Raw genomic sequence first — 14286 nt, 5'->3', positions numbered from 1 at the left:
TTCAACATCAATGCAAACGTACTGCAAAACCCCACAAGAGGCGCGAGTTTCGAACCAGTTTTATCCGCAAGCGATACTTAGAATGAAGCAATGACGTATTCAACAGAAAACGAGGCCTCGTTTGTCATCGTCACGTGATTTTCACGGAAACGATACAAGCCTCGAATCGGGGCTTCATCTGGAACGCCCCTTTTTGCTCGACACAAGCTCCGGAGCCTCGCTTCAGATGTCCCATCACTAAATAACACTAATGTTAGTTATTTGTTTTTTTCTAGAAAGGACTTTTCAGTATTATTCTTTTTCTTATGTCACTTATGTCTCATCATGGTGTTCGTAATTAGTGCTGCTGGGAATTGTTGTATAAGCTAATTTGTTTTGTGAATTTTTGTATGTCAGTACATGCCAAAAATCTGAACCCCCTCAGAGTAACACATCAAAAAATTTTAATATATTTATAAACTTTCAATATTAACAAAAATAAAGCCATGCAACATCTAGAATTTCATCTCATTTTTTAAGAACTCAGCATTTGTCTGCAGAACAATTCTTTCAATTGCCTTGTTGTAGTTGTCCAAAGTCTTAAGAAGATGATCATAGATCTCCTAAGAAAAAAAAAAACAAGTGCTTTAACACAGCATATGAGTTCATGAGAACAGCAGGAGCTCACCATAATAGATGTGCATAATATGTGCGCTTGTATAAATGGGTCTCATTCACTAAGCATGTGTACGGACAAATTTGTTCGTAAAATGTGCGTCCGGACGCGTTATTTTAAATGTATGCAAAAACGTAAGAACAACTTAAACCACATGTACGCAATAATCATGTACAAAGAAAAAATATAAAATATATAACAATGATATATATTATAGACCACACATACGCATTATATAATCACAAACAAGGAAAAAGAACCCTACAATATATATCGGTGTTATATATTTTATACATTTTTCCTTGTTCATGATTATTGCATTTGTGTGGTCCAAGTTGTTCTTAAGTTTTTTTTTTTGTATACATTTTAGTATGAAAGTTTCAGTTGAATCATGATTTGTTAGTTAAAACGTCCGAACACACATTTCACGAACAAATGTGCGCGTACGCATGCTTTGTGAATGAGACCCATTGTCATGTTCAAGAAATCAATTTGAAATGATTCGAGCTTTGTGACATGTTGCATTATCCTGCTGGAAGTAGCCATCAGAGGATGGGTACATGGTGGTTATAAAGGGATGGACATGGCCTACCTGAGAATTGTTTCTGATCGTGGCATTTAAACAATGCCAAATAATCGGCACTAATGGCGCTTTTCCATTGCATAGTACCCCACGGTTTGGTTTAGTTTGGGTCAGATTACTTTTGGGAGCTTCTCCATTAGGTGCAGTACGTGGTACCCGATACTTTTTTCGTACCACCTCGGGGTTCCAAGCGACCCAAGCTGAAACCAAACCTGACGCAAAAACACAGTAGATCACTGATTGGTCTGAGAGAATCGTCACTACGCGCCATCACTATAATGTAAAGATTAGCTTTACCTAAGGGCTAGCTTGCGCTCGAGCCAACATGTTGTCATCAGTGCTCTGCTATAAGTTCCCAAACTCCCTTTTAGAGATGAAAAACATCCACAGGTTGAGAATCAGGGACACCATAACAGTTTTTTTCCCCAAACTTGCAGTTTGTGGCGGAACATTTGTGACAAGCATGTCAGAATTATATATTAGAATTATATATTATATATAAATGCAACTTTAATGAGGCTCAGCGGAGTGCGTCAACTACTGACCCCACGGGTGTTTGAACAGAAATTGTCATGTGAGACAGAGGACGTGAAAACGCGATGAGCAAACATCTATTTGTGGTGGCCAATTTTAATTTTGTGGCAGACTGAGAAATAAATAAATGTATGGGAATGTACAACGATGCTCTCACTTGTATTATGTCACAGCAGTAGGCAGCACAAAAATAAAACGACACGCCCAGGGTTCTAAATTAACTTTTTTGACCACCAGCCAAAGTGGCTGGTCACTTTCTAAAGTCACCAGCCAATCAGCATTTCCACTAGCCAAATTTTTTCCGGTGAAAATAAGAGAAATTATGTGTGCCACTGAATCCAACAATTATTCGTTTTTTCTTTCACGAGCATGCAACAATCCTGACAAAACATGACAACATTTTTGTGATGAAACATAAGCTTTCTTAATTTCTCTGTTGATAGACATAAAGCTTTACTGGGGCACAGGCCCCCCATTTTTTGAAAGCCTGCTGTGTGCAAGAAGTGTGCAACACTTCTATACAATGTCCATTGCTTAACCCACTATTCTACAGTGCAACAGGTACTGCGAAAGATAAATATGTATTTAAAAATATTTAAGTGTAATCTTCATCATACCTAACATTAACATGTTTGGAGGCATACTTGGCATAACATGTTTGAAAATAATGACAGCAGAGAAATAATTTCTACATTATACAATGATAGCAATGATTAATAACTTATTTTTACAAGAATATTTTAAGAAACCAGTCATTTTATGACTGCTATGCTAAATAATTTCAGTCACAGTTACTGCTAACTGTTTATGTAGTGTACTAGAGTTAAATATTAGTAAACTAAATATTAATTTCATATCTGCAAATACAGAACAGTGTAACACATACATCTGTTGATTTTCTCAGCAACAATGCAATCCTATAGACTTGACAAAAGGTTTTCCTAAGATTTTTCCTCTGATGTTTGAGACCTGACAGGGTGAGGATGTAGTTTGTCTTACCTCCCTTAAACTCATCATCTCTCCTTTCTGCTTCCCTATCCCTGCTTTGCACAAAACATTTCTGATGTCCATCTACAGAAGCCAATACTGATCGAGTAAAAATAAGATTAGCATTATGATTTAGAAACTTACTTCTCGTCATGTTTTCATAATTACACATTCGCGTGGCGTCCCCTTTTGGATGCAGTTGCGCGCGCGGAGGAACGCAAAGACGCGCGTGGACAAAGATACATGCGTGCACGCGTCAGAGCGACTGCTTCGTCGCTTTACAAGCGTAAATTGGGTAACTGCATTGCATATAGATCTGTTTTTGCCGCTATTATCTTTGTTAAGGAATACACTAGTTAACTGCTAAAATTTAAACTTGAGATTTACACATGGGCACAAAAGATTTACACTGGAGCACATGCCCCAGTAAAGGGGTGTGGGGACACCGCTGTCTTTAAGTCTATCCTCAATGCTCTGCCCGTTTGTTATTCTCCTTCCTTTTGTTTTCTGGTGGACGCGCCCAGTTCGTTTCCATGGTTTCTCACGCTGGTTTCGCTGCAAACTGCGCGCAGCCAATTGGCGTATCAACATCAAAGGCACAGTGTTCATGGGAAATGTAGGAAGTACTGCCAGAGGGATAAATGTCCGAGAACGAAGCTTTATGTATCTTGCATGCAATGCCTCATGCATCACCGGCCAAACTGGCTAGTAAGTTTATTAACACCCGCCAAAATGAATTTTAACCGGCATTTGGCGGGTGTTAATTTAGAACCCTGGACACGCCTATAATCCCTCCCACTACGAAGTGATACCAAGCTCGATGGAAAAGCTAACCACGCCAAAGTGAGGTGAGCTGACCCGACCCAAACTAAACTAAACCGTCCGTACTATGCAATGGAAAAGGGCCATAAGGGGCCTAAAGTGTGCCAAGAAAACATCCCCCACACCATTACAACACCACCACAGAGGTAACAAGGCATGATGGATCCATGTTCTTATTCTGTTTACGTCAAATTCTGACTCCACCATCTGAATGTCTCAAGAGAAATTGATACTCATCAGACCAGGCAACATTTTCCCAGTCTTCAACTATCCAATTTTGGTGAACAAAAGTGAGTCTTCTGCTGTTGTAGCCCATCTGCCTCAAGTTTGTGTGTGTTGTGGGTTCACAAATGCTTTGCGGCAAACCTCGGTTGTAACGAGTGGTTATTTCAGTCAAAGCTGCGCTTCTATCAGCTTGAATCAGTCGGCCCATTCTCCTCTGACCTCTAGCATCAACAAGACATTTTGTCCACAGGACTGACGCATACTGGATGTTTGTCCCTTTTCACATCTTTTTGTAAACCCTAGAAATGGTTGTGCATGAAAATCCCAGTAACTGAGCAGATTGAGAAAATACTCAGACCGGCCCGTCTGGCACCAACAACCATGCCACACTCAAAATTGCTTAAATCACCTTTCTTTCCCATTCTGACATTCAGTTTGGAGTTCAGGTGATTGTCTTGACCAGGACCACACCCCTAAATGCATTGAAGCAACTGTCATGTGATTGGTTGATTAGATAATCGCATTAATGAGAAATTGAACAGGCATTCCTAATGACCCTTTAAGCGAGTGTATGCCCAAACACCTTGTAAAAGTGGATTTTGTATAATAGGTTCCCTTTGAGTTATGCAGTAATTCTCTACCACAAGATTAATACAAGTAACACACAATATAAAAAAAAAACATGTCCATTACAGTAACTAATAGGAAAGCACACCTGGGCCTTTTGTGTACGCTGGCTGCACTTCTCTTTCAGCATGTGTATCTTTTCGTTGAACTGTTTAGTTTCGTGATTTTTTTCTTCTATTAGTTTCACAACTTCCTCCCGCTTCTCGTGGATTTTGTCATATTGCCTAAGGAAAAATGTATTTTAGTATAACCAGAGTTCATACACAATTTTACCAATACAGTAACATTTAGCATGATTCAACCAGTATTAAAAACAAACAAAACTTCTACAGGCCTGAGACCCACCATTTAATAATGACTTTTTCAAATCAATTTCCGTAGATTTTTCAGTTCATATTTGACAAACAGCAATTTTCACTGCAATTAATTTTGATAGAATACATTTTGATCGGGAGCATATTACACCCACCTGGATCTCTTTAAATTGGCTTCCAGTCTATTACAGAATTGATTTGAAAATTCTTTTATTGGTGTATTAATCCTTGCATGGACTGACACCGGCCTATCTTTCAGAGCTTTTAGTTGAACATCAGCCCGGACGTACTTTGAGATCAGCAAATAATAACCTACTAAAAATACAGAGGACACATTTACACCAAAAAGGAGACTGTGCTTTTGCCGTCGCAGCACCAAAATTATGGAACAGTGTGCCTAACAGTTTTGGAGACGCACCGACACTAATCCAGGAGTCACGACCAAACTTTAGCGATTGGTTATGGCAGATTCAGAGTGACTCTGGGTGGGCAGATCCAATCATTTTAAACTTCAACACCCTCCTTAACGGAAGTTACGCTTTGCAATGGAGCGTGGCCAGACTCTCTGTACAAATGAAATGAATGGCTAGGCAGAAGCAGCATAAAAGTGAGTCAAATGTTAACAAAGTACAAACAATCTTGTTTTTTGTCATGAAAGATAAAAGGTCTTAAACACATGTACGCATGTACACTGGACTATAAAAAACTGGACACATTTTCACTTTTCACTGTAAAATTAGATTTCATTTTTGTGATATTGGTTTTAAATTTCATTCATAATAGTCTTAAAAAGTCTTAAATTTGACTTAGTGGAGACCTTCAAATACATCTGCAGGTTTTATCAATCAAGATGACTCACAGCACTCTAATGTTGATATTATACACGTTTTTTAACCTTGAGACTTCAGGACGAAGTTTTAAGAAATACTCAATGATGAAACTTGTGACTTATTTAACGGTTTAAATGTTTTAACCAAACTTGGGTTTTCACTAACAATTATTTTGTTAATTGATGATGAAGTAATCAGATTTTTTGTTGATAAAAATAGACCTAAGTGGGCAAAAGCATTTTAAATGACAAAAAATGATGAGACAATAATTGGTTTAAATAAAGTATCAAAACCAAATAAACACATGGTTTTATTGAACAACAAAATTTTAAAATATATGGGGGGAGGTTTCCCAGACAGGGTTTATATTAATCCAGGACTAGGTCTTATTTTTATTAGGACTAGGGATGCTCCGATCAAGATTTTTGCAGCCAAAGCAAAGTAGCGATTTGTTGTCTTCATGATCGGCCGATACCAATGCCCGATATGGATTCTTCAAGCTGTTATGCAAGCTCTTTGATGACTGTAACTGTTAATATTTTTTCTAGATAAAGTAATAGCACAGATGTTACCTTTGTTATATTACTTGCAGTAATTAGGTAGCCTATATTATTGTTTTAATAGAAAATCAAATAAATATGTACAACAAATATTCCTTCTACAAAGAGCAATTTAATATGCCTTTAAAAAGGCTTATGCCTGTTAAAATTAATGAAAATAAAACACTTCACAGTCTTCAGTGTATGAATTAAATATACACACATTTGTATAAAGTACAACAGTAGCAGATTGTAGCTTTAAGACGCAAGATATCGCCCTGTACTCGTGCGCTGAATGAGAAACTTCTGTGCGCATTAGGGGTGTGCCGGTTTCAGAATTGGTGATGACGGTTATGACGTGAGTTAAATGTGACGGTTCGTCACATAACCGTCGGTGGGGGGCGTTTTGCTCGTTTAAATGCTCGTGGATTGACGGGAAAGTGTCATTTTACCATAAAATCATGAATGTGATGCCAAGTGTGTTTTAAACAGTAATAACTTTGAACAATTTAACAGAAAGCAATGAAATATAAAAAAAAAACACACTGTTGCCAGAAGACTGCGCTGTCACTCTCTGCCCAGCATAAATGAATCCTCTATCTATCATCTATTTTAATAATCTTCAGAGAAACAGATGTGCATTGGGCTTTTATGTCTGTAATTGTGTCTATATCTGTCATTACACGGACCAGAACAGCACGAAAACAATGTGAATTAAAAGCGTATTGAAGAGGTTTTGTTAAAAAAAAAGCGCAGGTAAAAGAAAGTAATATGAACTTGAGATTGTTATTAAACGCAGCCGGTGTAAAAGCACAATGGCCACGCGCAGCAAACACTCTCCGCAGACGCGCTGCACAGTGCTCACCCGGCGTTTGAATAAACAAGACACTGATTAGCTACTTGCTCTACGTTTCTTTAAAATTAACAGCAAGTCAACTAGCAGTGAATGTGCGTTCAAGAGAGTTAGTAGATTAGCATGGGAGGATTTGAACTTGAAAAGCGGAGTGTACTGACGCCTTTCCGCGGTTAAAACAACATTCCTTCTCATGGTCATTCATGTTTATTTGATGCTATAAATTGACTAGAAGGAAGAGATGATTTGAAAGGTGAGACTTTGTTTAATATGTTAAATCTCAAAAGTAACCGAAAAGTAACCTGGTCTGTCCTGTATGTCAGCGCGTTGTCAGTGTCTGCTCCGCTCTGTATTTTTCACTGCGTGAGAACGTGAGGGGGCGTATAACACAGACTGTTAACAATTGTTTTTAATTAGTATTTAAAAATTCTTTGATAAAATTTTTTTTAATAATTTAATTTTATTTTAATAACACGGTTTTGGCGGTTATAGAGTTCTAATGACGGTGTTCAACTATAACCGTCGGTCTCACGGTTATATAATGACCGTCACACCCCTAGTGCGCATGCGCGTCAATGAATACAGACAAGAGCAGCTTAAAGTTTAAACGGTCATAACTTTAAAAAGACATGCAAATAAACTCTCGTCGTCAAGAAGATGCAATGTCCGCGATAGTGTTGTGTACGCTGTTTGATAGGGATGTAAAGACACATCATGCTGTTAGGACCGCATCCTCATAAAAAGATACTACACATATCTCTGTTAAGGCAGAGAGAGAAATCCAAATCTGCAGGTCGCACATGAGCAATCAGTTCTTCAAATGCTTGCACTGTAAAAAACAATCTCTAATCGCAGCCGCATTCAGGAGCCCTATGATGACAAAAGTAAATAGAAAGATCGTTTCATGAGATTTTAGCGCATTAGCGAGTACTGATAAACTAAATGCCGTTGTCGCCAAATACTGATCTGCGGCCAATTGATCTGAGCATCCCTAGTTAGGACATTTAAGTTTCTTAGAAATGTACCTTACAAAATACATTACTGGTGTGCATCTTGAGACAAAACAATGACATTTTTGCCATAAAATATAAAAAATATTATTGAGACATTAGCTCATATAAATGCACAGGACACAACAGCAGTGTGCTTTCATGCATGGCATAGAGAGAGACCGCATCAATAAATTATTAAGTAACATATAATACGAAGATATTTCCAAAGACAGAGTAAAGAACTTACGATGATAACCAGCAAATTTTACCTATATGGTGCAAACGGGAAATGCTTCTTTAGTTATGGTTTAGAAATGCTTCAAGGGCAGGTTTGTTTTTGAAGGGTCTGCACGTGACGCACGCATCTTGAGGGAGAGTGCACTAGCAAACGTGTGAGAGGAGGGATAAGTCTCATTTGTCATCTATTAGCTGATGGCAGCAAGTTAATTTTAAAATAGTAACGCAAATGGCGTCTCAATCACTGCAGTTAAACGCATAGGCGGAGACAAGCAAAAAATAAGCTAATAAAATATTTCTAATCAAGGTTTCGTGTCCAGTAGTTTACTCGTGGCAAGTAGCCACATAATCCACTTTGCATCGGGGTCCTGATAACCCCGTTGTTAACATCACATCAATTAGTCCTCAAAGTTCACTCATCATTATTACTTACCCATGCAGCAATATTTTACTTAACTTTCAGCAGTATATTAAGCTGTAAAATCATCTTTAAACTAATATATTTTATCAGACAGTACTGATATTATCTAACATGTTTACTGTGATGAAAATGCCTGAATTTCCTTGAATTCATTCAGTCCAGTTAAACAATTACTAAACAGAAACTCACAATCTAATCTAAAGAATTGCACCCTAAAAATCTCTTTCGACTGACTGCGTGATGTAAATATGCATGTACATTAAATGGTAGAGAGACTGTACTATTTTTGAGAAATGGAAATGCAAATGGAAATTAGTATCAAACAGCACAGGCACTCTGTGAAGTAAAAACTCTTTGCTTTTAGATCGCTCTTCCCTTACCCATATATGTTTTTGACTTGCTGATCTTTTACTTCTTTCTTTTTCAGTCGACGAATTTGTTGCTTGGATTCCTTGTCAAGCTTCATGGCTAGAACTCTTTTCAGCTGGGCCTCCTCAGTGCTTAAACTCCTCAGCTCTTTCTGTAGTGCCTCATTTAGAGCTGCTAAGTCCTGGATCTGCATTGAATAATAACAGCATTACATTTGGCACAGCTGATAGCAAACACAGCTTTAGATCCTAAGCTCACACTATATCCTTACATCAAACAATTCAAACTCAGTGTATGTTTTGATCATCGCTCTGAATCTGATTTCTATCAGAAGTCTTTCACAAAAATCCAATTATCTTAGCTTTTTGCTCAAATATTTGTATTTTTCAAGGAAACGACCCATATTTGAGGGGTCATAAAAACAGCACAAATGAAGGTAGAATGACACTTTCTTTTCTTTCATTTGATATCCTTCCTTCTGTGCTTTCTGAAAGAGTCATGGGATCCCCCACTCCCAAATCCTTTTTGTCGTTTCTTGGCTGGAACACTTTATGTTTCGTGGTGGTAGGTTTGTCCACTTTGTTTTTGTTGCAGTTTGTGGAGCCTGGGCTGTCTACAGAGACCGCGTTTTTACAGAGTGTTCAGGGGACTGGCAGCTAGCAGATAGTGAGGAGATGTTTACTGTATGAAACAAAAAATGTTTTATGGCCTAAAATGCGTGAATTCGCTTGGAGCAGGGATTCCCAAAGTGTGGTCCGCGCACCCCCAGGGGTACGTGAGCTGCCACCAGGGGGTGCGCGAGAGGAAATATGTAATGGCGGTCTGTTTCTTTAAGTGGGATTTTCCATACAATAAATAAAAAAATTTCCTTTGTAATCGCTTTTATTTTAAATAAAAAACTATAATTAATTAGTTTTTGATAGAAACGTAGAAGACAGCTGCTGGGTTTTTTTACGCACTGCTCTTCTGTTATGCACTGCAGCCGCTATGCGTGCCAACTCGTTTCATGCATTCCATATATTATAAATATGCTTAACTGGCTGAAATCAGGGAAACTGTCAAGTGTGGGATGTCTTATGATAAAGTTGTTAGTCACGAAGGAGGAGAGGGACCAAGAGAGAGAGACTTTATGGCAAAAATAGAAATAATGAAATGTGACGAGATGGGTGCAGGATAATGCACAGGATACGCGAGCATTGTGTTTTCATGCATGGTAAAGAGACCGCCAATGAATTATATAATAAAATACATAAATACTGAAAAAGACACTGTAGGGAACTTATTAAAAGCTTTCATTTAATTTTGTTTTAAACTTGAGCTGTTATAACGAATCTGCAAACTATTATACACCTTTTGTTCGAACAGTAAAGGCTTTCGTGAATGATGGGTCTGCACGTAATTCACTGGTAAACATGAGGAAACCTCTCATATATCATCTATTAGCTGACGGCAGTAAGTGTACGTTTTTTACCATAGTAAACTTGAATGGCATCTAAATATCACAGTGGTTAATAGCATACACGGGGGCGCGCATCATCTACGCTGAGCGTAGCTGCGTCTGGTCGTAGTTTCAGATGGTGCAACACGCGTAAATATTTTTCACAATGTCAGACGTAGCTAAGCTCGACGTAGGACGGGCTTTACACCCAACTTCTTAACGTCCGGCTGTTGCAACCGGCCCCTGGTTATTTGCGCATGATTAAACAGGAGTCTTTAAAAACAAATCTTTTTAGCGGTTTTTTTTTTTTTGATCGGGGATTGGGGGTGCGCCAACCCGGTTGTGACATAGAAGGGGGTGCGCAGGAAAAAAAGTTTGGGAACCCCTGGCTTAGAGCACCCTTATAAGTCATGAATACACCGAATGTGTCATGAATAGGATTTGTAATGGTATACCAGTATATCGGGGTATTACACGATTATCATACCGTGAACATTTGCTTATCTACAATTTTGAAACAAATGAGTGGAGGCTAGCAGTCACATGGAATGAAGTTGCATATGCGCAGGTGAGATTTTTATGTACAGCAGAGAAAATGTCAGCGCCAGCGACTACAAATTCTAATCTCTATCTCCCACCGAAAAAAAAGAAGTTAAAATCTGCAGTATGGGAATACTTTGGGTATCCGAAAAACGAACTGAGGGGTTGTCCTTAAAGATGCATATCCTTCAAGAAATGTGAACAAAGAGTGGCTGCAAAAGGAGGAAATACATTAAACATGTGCTACCACGTTCACAAACACCATCCCTCTGTGCAGATAAAGGTGTGTTCCGTTTATAATTTAAAGCAGTATTATTTCCGTGATGCAGAAATCTGAAATCCAGTTATGAAAATCAGCCATAAATCAGATCTGTTGTGTTTATTTTCCGGCCGATCTGTATTATGGACACAAAGCTGTTATATGAATGCGCCTCTGAAGGGAACTGCCATCAAGACTTTTCTCAAGTTAAAGTGCCTGATAAAGCGCAGTATGGCTGCTTTGTTTACATGGTCTCTCTGTTAACCCCTCTCTCTCTCACCCTCAATCTCTTTCTCACGAACCCATAAAGCACATCTAAAGGTGGAAAAGAGGATGTTTGTTTAATACATTTTTGCAATATTACTTGAAACTGTCTTTACTAAATGATAAAAGACTATTTATTAGGTGCACTGAAAGTAATAATACTAATATACGTCATCTGTGCACAAGATAGGGCCTTAAAAACATCAGCCAATTGCTCATGCGGTCATCGCATCAGCGATTGGCCCTCTGGCTTGTCAATCACTGCTATTACGATCCTTGTGAGAGACGTGCGCGCTCCAGTAAATTTACACGAGTGACGCATGCGCATAACGCGAAGGAGGACGCAAAAGAAAGACTTTTTAAGCCGCTGGGAATAGGAGAAAATTGTCAGAAGAACGTAATGTAAACAGAGTCGTTATTGGATAGACATTTCAACACTGGAGAGCAATGAAGGAACAGAGAGGTGTCAAGACAGACGCGCAGTTCGCAAAATTCTTCCTGACAGGTAACAGTGATTATTCTTTCTTTGGGGAATAATTATTGTTGTACTGTTATTCAGGTATATTGACGTTGTTCTTGTACTGTAGTTGCAAGGCAGTGACCAGTCTGCTACATGTTAGTTGAAATGGGAGTAGCGTCGACTGATCTAACGTTACGTCTTATGTGTTTATTATCATATCATTTCACATAATGAATCCACTGACGCGACACAGCATATGCCGGTGGTAAACAAACACTCGTTCAAATATTCGTGCACGAGTTTTGGAAGGAGTTCCCTTGAAATGAGCTGTGAAGGAGGGAGGCTGTTCTTACGCATGCGCTCATTTAAAAAACTCAGTAACCGTTTTTGGATTCTCAGTCGGCGAAAAACATCCTCTTTTGCGCCTTTAAGTGATTTATATTACAAGTCAATTTTAAGTTGATTATTTATAGGCCATATTATAAAAACAATACAATACAACAAGCCTCTAAAGAGAAATAAAGTATTCCTTATTTTGTTCAAATGGGAAATGTGCAACTTTATTTTCTTTTTTCACCCAAAGTAAAAAACAAGGTTTGATATAATCAACCATAAGTTTAACCAAAAATGCTATCCATTTTCATTCATTTAAGGGTCATTGTAGCTGATGATGATAATAATGGTTTAATACTGTATACCGTTCGAAGACGATTATCATTCCGTGAAAATTTCATACCTATACAACCCTAGTCATGAACCACAAATAAGAAATTAATATTAGTTAACATTTTACTTCTCCATAATACATTCAATGTAAAATAACTAGCAGCTTTCAGGATGACTTTGGAAAAGCTATACTGAACTATTAGTTCAAAACAAACCCTAGATTTTAATACTAATCATTATGAAAAATGATTTAAATCAGTAGAGGTAAACATGGTTGTGATTGGTTTTAATCTTTTATAATTGTTGTACCTTCTATAGAATACATAAAAATAATGTGCCCCTGCCCAGGTTTTAGTCTCATAATCTAATGACGAGATTAGGAGCATTAAAGTTTGATTTCAATCTTTGACACCCCCGTACTCTGTCAATTTTACTGATATTGACTCACAACTGATTCCTTTTATTGATTACTGATATTAAAACATGTATATAACCCCTCACACCTTCTCCTTCTGCTGGTTGGTCTGACAAATGATGTCCTGCAGGTCCTGCAGCTGTTTGAGTAAAACCTGGATCTCTGCCTCCACCTGACCCGCACACTGCACCCGCATCTGGAGCTCCACCAGCCTCTCATCAGCCAGGTCCTATCACATACACAACAGCAGACAGGCAACAAATCAATCCATTACTACTAGAAATCAGTCAGGGGTTAGAGGTTTATTTGCATTGATTGGCTTACTGTGCTTCAGCACTTGCATTTACTAAACCTTCTGTTTTGCATTGTAAGTCATACATACTTTTGACGTCTTGATGTTTTTCACAGTCTCTTTCATCCTTTCCATTTCATTTCGAAGTTCTTCAGGTGACTCCACAATCTGAGATTTGAGCTTGACAATCTCATCTTTCAGTGTTGCCACTTCCACTCTCCTTTGACTCTGTAGAGTGTAGAACACATGTGGAATATCCCAAGTGTAGTCATTAAAAAATAAAAATAAAAATGCATGTGCCATAATAAATGCATGAAATACTACCGTGCTGTGTGCATACTTTGTTGGAAAATAATGACGGATGATTATACATTCCATGTCAACATGTTTCTTCTATAACGCTAGGACTGATGGTGCACATGCCTCGATGTACACTACAAAACTATCCCTTTACATTTTGTAGCGCTTTATTTCTGCAATGACTTTTACCCTCATAGATCAAATAAAAAAAGGCAAAAAAACTCCCACACACGAAACCACAGCAAGCATACACAAAGGACTGTAAGACACCAAACCAACATCATCAAATAAGTGTGGTGGTGTTTGTGAGGAAAATGTACACAGCAAAATCACCAGTGTTAAATTTTCAGGGATGGTGTTAAATACACAGTGTTGATGCTGTTTTAACACTATCTGGTAATAAAATAACACTGCCATTGCTAGGCCAGTGTTATATTCATGACAGTGTCAGTGTAAAACAAGGGTGTAATCAGATTTCACTCTGAGCGGTGTAAATCAAGCCACGCCTCCACTAAACATATCCTGTCAGGGATTTTACCGCCATTTTCTTTCACAGGAGGACTGAAGAGAGCAGGTAAATCAGTCTCATAATATTCACATGGTTTAGCTAAATTAAACTGTTATTTCTCTGTCTGACTCTAAGCAGCCATATGCCAAAAAACCT

The 14286-nt window shown here is 38.2% G+C and overlaps 1 protein-coding gene across 4 annotated transcripts in view; it reads right to left on the bottom strand.

Moving 5' to 3' along the window:
* Positions 1-420: 420 nt before the first annotated feature.
* LOC135758160 (kinetochore protein Nuf2-like) overlaps positions 421-14286 on the bottom strand; it is a 40306-nt gene continuing 26440 nt past the window's right edge. For all 4 annotated transcript variants that reach the window (XM_065273023.1, XM_065273021.1, XM_065273022.1 and 1 more), the window contains exons 10-14: positions 13413-13550; positions 13119-13259; positions 9000-9175; positions 4522-4657; positions 421-602 (exon numbers count right to left, since the gene is read on the bottom strand). In XM_065273023.1, coding sequence (XP_065129095.1) covers positions 495-602; positions 4522-4657; positions 9000-9175; positions 13119-13259; positions 13413-13550 — 699 coding nt within the window. In that variant the 3' untranslated portion in view covers positions 421-494. The remainder of the gene's footprint in view (positions 603-4521; positions 4658-8999; positions 9176-13118; positions 13260-13412; positions 13551-14286) is intronic.

The sequence above is a fragment of the Paramisgurnus dabryanus genome, chromosome 14 (genome assembly GCF_030506205.2).
Source record: "Paramisgurnus dabryanus chromosome 14, PD_genome_1.1, whole genome shotgun sequence".
Taxonomy (NCBI): domain Eukaryota; kingdom Metazoa; phylum Chordata; class Actinopteri; order Cypriniformes; family Cobitidae; genus Paramisgurnus; species Paramisgurnus dabryanus.
This window is presented reverse-complemented; position numbering and strand designations above follow the sequence as displayed.